At 43.5% G+C, this 12,122-nt stretch overlaps 1 protein-coding gene across 1 annotated transcript; it reads right to left on the reverse strand.

Moving 5' to 3' along the window:
- Window positions 1-4,178: 4,178 nt before the first annotated feature.
- pwwp2a (PWWP domain containing 2A) lies at window positions 4,179-8,660 on the reverse strand. The gene is made up of 2 exons (XM_079282833.1): window positions 7,944-8,660; window positions 4,179-6,832 (listed from the first exon to the last, which is right to left on the reverse strand). The coding sequence occupies exons 1-2, from the start codon at window positions 8,654-8,656 to the stop codon at window positions 5,095-5,097; spliced, it is 2,451 nt and encodes an 816-aa protein (XP_079138959.1). The 5' UTR covers window positions 8,657-8,660; the 3' UTR covers window positions 4,179-5,094.
- Window positions 8,661-12,122: the final 3,462 nt, after the last annotated feature.

Consider the following 12,122-nt stretch of genomic DNA (forward strand, 5'->3'; position numbering starts at 1 on the left):
TCCATCTCAGCCGATCAACCCCCGAACAACAAAGAGAGAGCGAGACAAGTGGCCCGAGAGAGCTTCAGGTGAAAGTCCACCAACATTAACTACAATTATTAACCTGCTCAGGTGACTTACTCTCTCCATCAGTGATTATTGGTTATTGATTATCACTCAGGTCCAAACTTCTGTTGTTATCACACAGTCACTTCCTGTTCACTGATGAAATGAACACCAGTCTCATTAACTAATCAATCAGCTGATATCAGATTCACCTGGAGCCTCCTCTCACACACACACACACACACACGACTCTACTTCTCACTTGATTTATTACCTCAGTAAACATTGTAAACATGAGTTTATGGGGTGTCAAACTCATTTCCACTCTGGGCCACATCAGCATCACGGTCGCCCTCAAAGGGCCGGTTGTAACTGGAAGACTGTATAACTAACTTCTCCTAACATATTGTTAAATAACTCTCTGCATTTGATTATTGTTTATTCAAGTGTAAAGATATTGTACATGCAGTTATATGAATGTAAAATGATATTTAAACACATTTCTGTTATTAAAACATAAATCATTTTAATTGAGGGTTAATAAACCCACATGACTCTATCAAAGATCAAACTATTAAAGAAAATAACAAAGACAAATATCAAACACAAGTTCTGACATTAACTTTGTTCAAAGCTGTTTGTTCACCTCTCTGCATCACTAATGTTCCTCCCTGTCGTCGTCCTGTGCATGCAGCTACATCCAAGAGCTGCTCACTGAGAGTCAGGTCTGATGAACATGATAGATGATGTATCCGTGTTGTCTGTGCTTTCATCAACAGTTCATTACAAACACAAGTACCTGCTCGTCTCTTAGCTGCTGTGTTGTTAGATTGCTGCTAGTTCATCAACTCGTCTGCGATGGTGTTTCTTCACAAACTGACATTTGTAAAAGTCTGTATCTGGTCGGAGCTCTGCTCACATACCTTCAGCATGCACTGGGCTGTAGCTGTGTGAATATATTCTGCTGTGATTGCAGTCTGCCGTTTAATTCTTGGACAATTTGATGTTTTTCTTGGAGGCTAAATTTAGCTCCGTGTTTGGTGTCAAAATGCCGACGTGAATTGTATCCTTCATCACCGACACGCCTCATAACACAGAAGACAGACCCGTTGTTCTCCTTGAAGCACAAACTTGTATTCACTTTCCCATCTTTCATTACATTTTCTTGCCTCTGCATCAATTTTTCTCTTCGTGGACATTTTGGGATTATTTGTCGATCTTTTTCAATCGTTGGAAAACTGCTTTTCGGGCTGTTGCCTCTCCTGTCCACCTGTTGTGATAGTTTTAATGTCTGTACACAGACAACATGCTGTCTCATAATTGCGACCATGGGGATACTTTTATTTTCAAGTCTAACTTTTAATTATTTTTCCAAATTATTTTTTGTGTTTTTGCTGGCGGATTCGCGGGCCACATAAAATGACGTTGCAGGCCTTGAGTTTGACACCTGTGGTTTATGGTCTCAATCTCTAGTTTCAAGTCTTCTTCAACACAGGTCCTCAACCTTTCTTGCACCACGGACCGGTTTCTTGTCAGACAATATTTTCACGGGCCGGCCTTCAAGGTGTGGCGGAAAAACACGACGAAATAAAATGATCCGATCGGCATGAAAACAAATATAAAATGCATAAATAAATACAGCTCACAATAACGCTGAATCAGTGGAGCCCTGAGCTTGTTTCTCTGCAACGAGACGGTCCATCTGGGGTAACGGGAGACAATGACACCCGAAGTCTGTTCCTCATGTCCAGTCTACTTCCTAATTTTGTTTCGATTGCCGTCACTGCAGAACATCCTGCTTCACAGAGAGGACGTGTGAAGTGGAAGCAGGGTGTTCAGTGCTTTAGTGGTGATCTCAGGATATTCAGACTTGATTTTATTCCAAACACCAGCAGAGTTGTTGTCTCAAACATACTTTTAAGGCCACCGTCATTTACAATCTCCAGCAGCTGATCTTCTGTCGACACATATTCTGCAGAGCGGGCTTGGCGCGTCAGAATAACTCCTGATATTTAATCAGACTCCTGATATTGTCTGTTACATGAAGATTTATGTTTCTTGGAAGTTGTAGCTCGTCTTCTGTCTCCTTCGTGGCCTTTCCTCTTTGCAAAGAAGCTCTCCAAAAGTTATTTACGCATTTTCGCTAGTTTGTGGGCTTAATTTTTGAGGTAACGTATCACGTGACCGAGACGAGCGTCTTGACATGTCAAGAGACACAGGCGGATGAAATTGCGAGAGAATCCGGTCATTTTTCAAAATAAAACTTCTTTCAGACTCTGATAATCAATAAAACGGAAATGATATATTTATTCTTTCTGTGCGGCCCGGTACCAAATTATCCACGGCCCGGTACCGGTCCGCAGCCCGGTGGTTGGGGACCACTGTTCTTCAATACAGCATGATGTTCAATTAGTAAATTATGGTCCATTTAGAGTCAAACAGTCCATAAAGCAGGGGATGCTTTAGGGCGGGGCTACACAGTGATTGACGGGTCGACACCACAACGTTGTTCATGTTTTCATCTTTAATCCTTTCAAAGTTTTTTCACTTCATCAAAGTTATTTGTAACATTTTGGTCCAATTCTGAGTGCCAATTTAGCACTCTGGTGTCACTCTTAGCTCCGCCCTATGCCTTCAAAACCTCCACAAAACGGGTGACATCACACTTTGTGCTAAGCTAGGCTAACACGATGTCGCACTCTTCTGTTTGTAAAACTGAGCTGTGACTCCACCCTGATTGATCAACGACTTATTGATTCATGATCTGATTGCTGATTGGACGACACAAAATAAAACGTGATGACGTTGATCTACACTTAGTATCCATGGAAACACTCTATAAATATGAATTCCTTACTTAAATTAATATTGATTAATTATTTATGTCCAAGTGATTGATCTTCAGCCTTTCAGTCAATCACAGCGCAGGATTCTCAGCGTCAGCAGCTCTTCAGAGTTGTCCTGCAGAGAGAGAGAGAGAGAGACAGGTGTCACTGATGATGTCATCAGAGAGAGAGAGAGAGAGAGAGAGAGAGAGAGAGAGAGAGAGAGAGAGAGAGAGAGAGAGAGAGAGAGAGAGAGAGAGGTCACTGATGATCTCATCAGAGAGCGAGAGAGAGGTGTCTGATGCTTTTCCCTAAAACGTAGTGTGAAAAATTGTATCCCGCAATGTTGTTTTGAGATTCAGCTCAAACATAATCAGGATCTCGCCAGTACCTCATTATACATAGATTTCAGTATTCATCCTGTAACTGACTGTATATTTCACTATGTATCCAGAACCTGACTGTATTTATACAGTAACTGACTATCTAGTAACTGACTGTATATTTCACTATGTATCCAGCACCTGACTGTATTTATACAGTAACTGACTATATATTTCACTATTTATCCAGCACTTGACTGTATTTATCGAGTATCTGACTGTATATTCCAGTATTTATCCAGTACCTGACTATTTATCTAGTAACTGACTGTATATTTCACTATTTATCTAGTAACTGACTGTATATTTCACAATTGATCTAGTAACTGACTGTATATTTCACTATTTATCTAGTAACTGACTGTATATTTCACTATTTATCTAGTAACTGACTGTATATTTCACAATTGATCTAGTAACTGACTGTATATTTCACTATTTATCTAGTAACTGACTGTATATTTCACTATTTATCTAGTAACTGACTGTATATTTCACTATTTATCTAGTAACTGACTGTATATTTCACTATTTATCTAGTAACTGACTGTATATTTCACTATTTATCTAGTAACTGACTGTATATTTCACTATTTATCTAGTAACTGACTGTATATTTCACTATTTATCTAGTAACTGACTGTATATTTCACTATTTATCTAGTAACTGACTGTATATTTCACTATTTATCAAAGATGTTTTTACATAAAATCTGCATCATGTAAATGTCTGATTTAGTCTCCACTGAATTGAATCAACAGTTTCTATTGAAAGTAGAATAAAACCCCGTTGCAGATGTTGAGTAAAACATCTGGAGACCCGTTTACCAAACATCTGTTTGCAGGTGAGAGGCACCGCTGTGACTCCTACCGTAAAACCACCACAGAAGGATGAGTTCAAATGATGACGATTCAAAGATAAGTTTGAGTTTTTTTAATAGATTTAAAACATCAGAAAAAAAACAAACATACAGAAGTCAATTCGATGGATTCTATTGTTTATGATTCTATTGTTTGTTTCTATTGTTGTTTCCATTATTTTGTCCCAAAAGTTTCTCCTTCAGAATCTCTGATCTGCAAACAGACGGTAAAAAGAGTCTGACAGCCGGAAGAGAGGGAAAATCCACCTTAATTATCATTATTATTATTATCACCATCATCTTCATCATCATTTTATCATAGTCATTGTCGTGAGAGCAGAGCAGCCGTCCTTCCTGTCTAACAGTCTGTCTATGTGTGTCTGTCTGTCTCATGTTGATAAACTGAGTCCAGAGTCTCAAACAGATCGAGTCTGATCCAACATGAACATGTCACATGATCCCATACAGGACCACGGCGACCTGATGTCCTGGACTATGACGGTCTGGACCCTGTTTGAGACCCCTGGCCTCAGTTCGAACAACACTTTGTGTTTCACAATTTTCATCTTTGTGAACTGAGGAATGTATTCAGTCTCAGCAGAACCCACTAGAACCATCATGCCTCATTTAGTGTTTGTGTTTGTAGCTGACAGCCAATCAGAGGGCTGGATCTGACATTAACCACAATGCACCAGGATAGTGTCTCTGATGACATCACTATGACATCATCAGGTGAAGATGCGTTCACACTAGCGTTCAAACAACATCTAGTGTGAACAGAGCCTGAAACTGAGGACCTCTGTGAAGACAGGGTGAGGTGACCACAGAGACAAGCCCCGCCCACTGAACACTGACAGGTAAATGAGAAGCCCCGCCCCCTCCTCAGAACAGGAAACGGAAACATTAGTCAGTCTCTGACAGACAAGCTCCTCCCAGAGGGGCGGGGCTTGTGTTTAGGGGACGGGGCATTAGCAGCTGATGCTACGTCTCAAACTGGGTGAGCAGCGCCCGGACTTCAGGCGTGAGTTGTTTGGCGGCGCTGGCGGCCTCGGCGATGGCGCGGCGGTACGGCCCCTTCCTCTTCCTGTCGAAGCGAGACTGGAAGCTCTCGAGGAAAGGAGACAAGTGGGTGAGAGGCAGGAAGGAGGTGGTGGGCGACCCGAACCAGGAGACCCGAGCCTCCTGCCTCACCGACAGACCAGTGTCTCCTCGACGAGACACCGTGATGCCGAGGACACGAGCCGGCCACCACGGGAAACCGTAGATCTTCGCCCAGACGATGTCACCGACGCAAACGGTCCGACCGTCAGGGAGCGAACATTTAGAGACTAACTTAGAGAAGACGGACGAAGACGAGGAGGACGAAGAGGACGAAGAGGAGGTGGAGGACTTCCTACGCCTCTTCAATTCACCTTCCTCCTCTTCCTCCTCCTCACCGCCGGCTTGGGGGGGAGGGGTAGTGGGAGAGGAGGAGGGGGGGTCTCCAGGAGGGGGGAGGTCAAAAGTCTCTGTGGAGCTGCACTCTGAGTGGGAGGAGTCCAAGGAGGAGGAGGAGCTGGAGGAGCAGGGGGGAGGGGCCTCTACTACCTGCTCAGGGGGGGGGCGGACCTCCAAACTGGAGGTGCAGGGGGGTGTTGGAGGACATGCTGTGGTTGAGGGAGGGGGCGGAGCTTGTGACAGGTCTTGGGGCGGGTCTTGGGGCGAGGCTTGTGGTTCTGGGTCGGGTGTCGGGCTTGAAGCAAGTTTGGAAGGCGATGAGCGAGCACTCTGTTTGGACAAGGACTCCTGGCTGTCGTCGGTACGATACCTTTGGGGTTTGAGACGCATCCTGGGTGGAAGCGCCACGTGGGAGCTCGAGCTGACGGCGGCGCCACCGAGATGCTGTAGGCGGCGAGTGAAGTGCACCTTCTGGTTGTGGTTCTGCAGGGCAGCTGCTCTGGTTACGGCCTTGGTGCGGTCCTGGTCCTGGTTCTGGTCTTTGGGTCGGCGATGCGGCGGCGGCGAACTCCTCGCAAGTTTCTTGAGAACCTGCCGAGCTTCAGAGGAGTCGATGGCCGAACCTTTGGCCAGAACCTTCTTGGGGTTCAGCTTCAGACACATGCGGCTGGATGATGGTGAGGATGAAGATGAAGCCACACCCCTCAGGACACGGCGAGAGGAAGAGGAAGATGACACACGTATCCCTGATGATGAGCGTCTGTCTGCAGGACGTCCTCCCTTGTTGTCACTTCTCAGCCGTTTGACCTCAGAGGAGATCGGACCCTCGGCCGGTCGCCGTCGCCGTGACGCCTCCTCGCTCCTCAGATCCGCCGGGCCCCGCCGGGACTCCCTGTGCCCCCCCGACGCAACCACACCTTTGCACTTGTCGCAGAGCACCTGGCGGGGGCGGAGCTTGATGGCGTTCATGATGGAGGTTGGCTCCTCGCAGCGGTAGCGCCGCTTTGGCCGTTTGATCTTGCGTGGCAGCGGCTGAGGTAAGGCCTGGTTGTAGGTGTCCCTGATGAACAGCGGAGGCGGGTACGCCGCCCCGTCCTGGAACAGGGGCGGCGGTTTGGAGGTCCAGGGCTGAGGCTGGGGAGGGGGCGGTATCACGGAGACCTCTTCCTGTTTGGTGGACGGGTCGACGACGGTAGCCGGCGGTGACTGCACAGACATCGGACGTCGACTCTGGTTGTCCCGTCTGGGGAACACCGTGATGGGGATACCGTACGGTCCGAACCTGAAACCACGAAGGATGAGAACCTTAGAGACTCAATGACACCGAGATCTTACAGCTGTGGAGCCGTCAAAATACAACAAACAAACATCGAAACACAACAAACAAACATCAACATACAACAAACAAACATCGACATACAACGACATACAACAAACAAACATCGAAATACAACATCGACATAGAACAAATGTCGTCAGTTGAGGGGTAATTCAAATATTCGTGGCTAGAAACAGGAGTTTCTACTGAGAGTTCATGTGAGCCGCCATGTTGGCCCTTTGTTTTCCCTCCAGGTCACCGCTAAGGTCACATGACTGAAAACTATGAATGCTGGGAGATATCATCAGGAAACGCAAAGAGGAAGAAAGACAAACTTCAAAAAGACCAACAAGATGGTCTGAATCCACAAAATGTTTCGAGTGAATGACGACTGTAAAGTTTGTCCATCTCTCTGAGGTCACGTTTCTATTTTAAACCGTCTTTTCTACGTTACACTGAGCGTTCACGCTCGGCCGTAGTTTTAGAGCCCAGAGGACGGCCATGTTTAAAAACGCTCCCAAGAGTTAGGGTTAGTATGAGGTGACACTACCACGTGACCCTACCACCTTTCCAAAAGAAAACAAACAAACTTGTTTATCAATCGACTACCAAGTTAGTCCAACATGGACAACTGATTACAGGTGTTGACCTTGTTGTCTTTAATAGCAGCTGTTTATACCACTAACACTACTACTGACATGAGGAAGCAGCTGTTATCAGTGGCAGTATCAACCCAATGGAGTGGACATTTCAAGTAACGCTATGAGGACGACTTTTCTTATCAATGCTTATTTTGTACAACTATTGTGAAGTTCACAAGGAAAATACCTGGTTTATCAGTAACATGTCCTCAGTTTCAGCTCTAGCATAATAATATATTATTGTATTCATAGCATATTAATAATATTAAGAACAGCACGTGAGGATCTCAGACAGCATCTAAAATATATTTATATAAATCCTGCGAAATAAATTGTATGACTATTTTTGGGTTCTTAATTCTATTTTATTCTAATTATTTGTATGAACATTTAATCCGTCGATGATTTAATAAAGATATATAATAAAGTTTTACCTTTTTGAAACATCCATCAGAACTCCGGAGAAAACCTTCTCCCCCAACCGGAAGGACACCACCAGCGCGTCATCGATGACGTGATCCAGGGAGACCCGGACTTCAGACCCGGGAGTGAGATCCTGGTTACCAGGACCGGGACCAGGTCTAGAGAAGTCCTCCTCGGTAGGTTTCTCCTGCTTCACGGTGTCTGTCATCAGGCCCGCTGAGTTTGTACCAGGGTCTGTCTCTGGGTCCAACATGGCGTCTTCCGGTTGGACCAGAGCCCTGTAATCTCGGTCCGTAGTCACATTGGTGCTCGGTTCCGATGGTTCCGCCAGAGACAAACCGGCCTCTGTGACGGGCGGGGGATCCGGGAATGAGTGCAGAAAGACGGCAGAAGGCTGCAGGATGCTCCGGTAAACCACTGGATCTCCTGGTATTCCGGTACTGAACCGGTCCACCGTGGGGCTACCGGTGTGTTCATCGTTACCTCCGGTCTCAGAGGACTGCATCTCCGGCCTGACATGGCGGTGCCCCTCAACACCATCATCCTCCACCCGGACCAGCTGCACGACCGGACCGGTCTCCCGTAACCCGTCGGTCTCCAGCGGGTCTCCTGTCAGTCCCGGTCCAACCGGACCCGGTTCTAACGAGCCCTCTTCGTCCGTCGCCGCGGTTATTGTTGTTATCAGAACCGCAGCAGCTGCTGGCTCTGCAGCCACGGCCGCCATTTTGTTCCGCTGTGCCTCGCCCCGCCCCCGACAACGATGCCGCCTGCGCAGGCGCACAGCCCGTTGGCTGGAAGTTCTGTCACTCAAATGAAACGAGGCAGAGCGTAGTCTCTGATTGGACGATGAGTCAGAGTACGTGAAGCGTCATGGTGACGTCAGGTGCCGTCATTCTTCAGCAGAAACAAAAACATGGAGCACTAAAGACCATCACTGTGATCGATCACCAGCTGATCATATCATATTATATATATATGTATAATATATGTATATTTATATATATATACTATATAAATATATATATATATACATATATATACATATATAAATATGTATATATAATATATGTATAAATATATATTTCTATGTTATGTACATATATAAAGTTTACCTTTGCTACTTGTGTAATTTTACTTGTGCTGATGTATATTCAGTCATATGAGAGATTTAACCTGTTTACTTGTACACATAGTACTTTACAGGGTAGTATTGGTACTTTACAGGTATTAGTACTTTTACTAAAATATAAGATATTTTTCTTTCTTCCAACACTGTTAATAGACCATTATTAATTATTGTTAATTATTATTAATATTAATAGACTTGTTCAAGATGCTTCTCTCCTGTAAAGTAGACGAGCTCAGACATCATCTTCTTCATCTTCATCATCAACAGCTTCAGGAGGCGTTGACAGAACACGGGGTACATCCCAAGTCTCTTAACTGCATCCCCGTTTCCCTCACTTGCATCCTTTTCTTGCGTCTTAGTCCCTCCCACCAGGGATGCATGGAGAGATGCAAGGAAATAGGGGTGTAACGGTTCACAAAATCCACGGTTGGGTTGGGTACGATACAGTGGAGCCACGGTTCGGTACGTTTCGGTACAGTAGAAAACTAAATGCAGAGAAATGTACTTGATTTTAAAATATATTCATTCATTACAACTAACATCATAAAGTTATTCTTTGACTTTGAACAATGATGGAACTATACCTGAGTGACTCATCTTCTGGGGTGTCTTCTGAGCAACACATAAGCATAAAAAACAAAAACTGCTCCTTAATGTTATGTAGTAAGGCAAGGCAAGTTTATTTGTATAGCACATTTCAACAACAAGGTAATTCAAAGTGATTCACATAAAACCATTAAAAGCATCAAAACATAAGGCAAAAGAAAAGGAGATTTAAAAACAATTAAAGAATTGTATTATAGTAAATAGTAAATAGTATTGTTACTTACATCTTGCAAAAGAGATTTTTAATCTCAATGGGACTACCTGGTTAAATAATTTTTTTTTTAAATTTATTTATTTATTTTTATTCAAACGTATTCGGTTCGTCATGCGTACCGAACCGTGACCCTCGTACCGAACGGTTCAATACGAATACGCGTATCGTTACACCCCTACAAGGAAACCATTCGAGGAGAGAGGAAACTAAATATTTTTTAAGAGATATGAGACGTCCGGCGGGCGGTCGCGGTCGAGTCGTCCATGAATGGAGAAGGACTTCTTACTGGAACTGAAACGATGTACTGGGATTAAACTCTTTGTCAACAAAGAAAGGAGGATGAACTGTCTTTAAGTGAACAGCATTCGGTAAGTGACAAACTGCGTTTGTTCTTTTACATCTGCAGGAACGTTAGTATTTCAATGGCTCCGCTGCAGGTCTGCTGGATTGATGAGTCATGCTTTGTTGTCATATTAATATATGTAACTGGTTCTTATGACTTTGTTGTTGTCATTGTTGATTTGACTATGTCCGTTAATGACGCAGCGTCCCGTCATGCACGGATTCATGTATCTGCACCGTAGCTGTTCAACTGTAGTAGGACAGCACAGAAGGCCCAGGTATAGAATCCACGGCCCGCCACTGAATAATACTAATAACTCATAAAGACACACAGTGATCACCACTGTACAGTGTTTCTCTCTGTAGTCTGTTAACAAACTGTGTCCTGTGTTCTGTTTAGAAGCTCAGGATCCATTTCTACCGGAGGAATGCGATCGTCTTATTTATGAATTATTTGCGTCTGTACGTTTTGAAATCGTGACTGTGACGTCATTAAATAACCCAGAATATGATTATTGTTTCTCTTAAATGATAAAACTCATCAAACACTCAGGAATGATCCGCCTCACATGACTGAATGAAATGATGATAAATGATGTAAAGTGTTTTGTCTCTCCAGCTCTCTCTCTCTCTGTATATATCTATATATATATATATATAGATATATATAGATATGTATATCTATATATCTATATATATATATATATATATATATAAAGGGTTTAGTCTCTCCAGCTCTCTCTGACTTTAATTGTATTCATAATAAAGTTATTGAGGGAAACATCAGATCATGAAAACACAAATCTTTCTAATAAATGTAGGAAGTTGTTTGTGGTCCTTTTGTTGTTCAGACTACAATGAACATTTATTTAAACCATGACTGATGACACATGACTGATGAACAATGAGGGGGCGTGTCGACCGTTAAAAGACTTCCTGGAAGTCTGTTCTCGTGGGTCCTCGCTCATGGCTCCTCAGAGATCCCTCCTTCCTCCTCCATCCTCGCTCCTCAGAGCTAAATAAGAGCTTTGGGACGGCCGTCAATATGCAGCGCAGAACAACTTCCGGTTCGAGCGAGAACCGCAAGTTGAGGAAATGACAGTTAAGAGACTTGGGATGTACCTACTGGTGAAGTCGGACAGTTTTCATCCTACAAAGAAAAAACAGGAAGTCACAGAAACAATGACTTCCTGTTAGATCTGTAGGCTTCTTGTAGTTTACAGACCTCCTGATTTATTCATGTGTTTGTAAATATATATATTTATGTGTAAATGTGCGTTTATCTGCATTGTTCTTTATCTTTTGTTCTTTTTATGTTTGTGAAACACTTTGCTGCTCGCTTTGATATGTTTTATACAAATAATCTTTATTAGGCCTATATGTATTATTATTATTATCAATCACACAATATATGTTTTTAGATTAAACCTTCTTTTAGACTAATAGTCAACAATCGAGCATTAAATATTATAATTACACAGAAAAGTATGATTTTCTACTAGACGTGTTTGTTGTAAAATCTAAGAACCAAACAGCTCTTTGATCTGGAGACTGCAGGCGTTTCCCATCATGCATTGGGGTCACCTGGCTCAAAAATCTGCAGCCGCCTCGCTGTCGTGAGGTCATCGATGACCTCGTGTTCATGACGTCAGAGCAAGTCGGACACAAATCTACCCAGCATGCATTGTGATCGATTCTGATCCGGACCGAGCCTATAGCTGAGAGACGTGGTCACGTGACCCAGGTCATGTGACTGAAGCCTCATGCAGCCTGAAACAAAGACAACAATGATCTGATATTCATCACATTTTATTTGTGTTACACTGTTATTGGTTATTGATTTATTTATCATTACTTTTAACTTCACTTATAACTAATCAATAATCTACAATCAAACAT

The sequence above is a fragment of the Melanostigma gelatinosum genome (genome assembly GCF_949748355.1).
Source record: "Melanostigma gelatinosum genome assembly, chromosome: 14".
Classification (NCBI taxonomy): Eukaryota; Metazoa; Chordata; class Actinopteri; order Perciformes; family Zoarcidae; genus Melanostigma; species Melanostigma gelatinosum.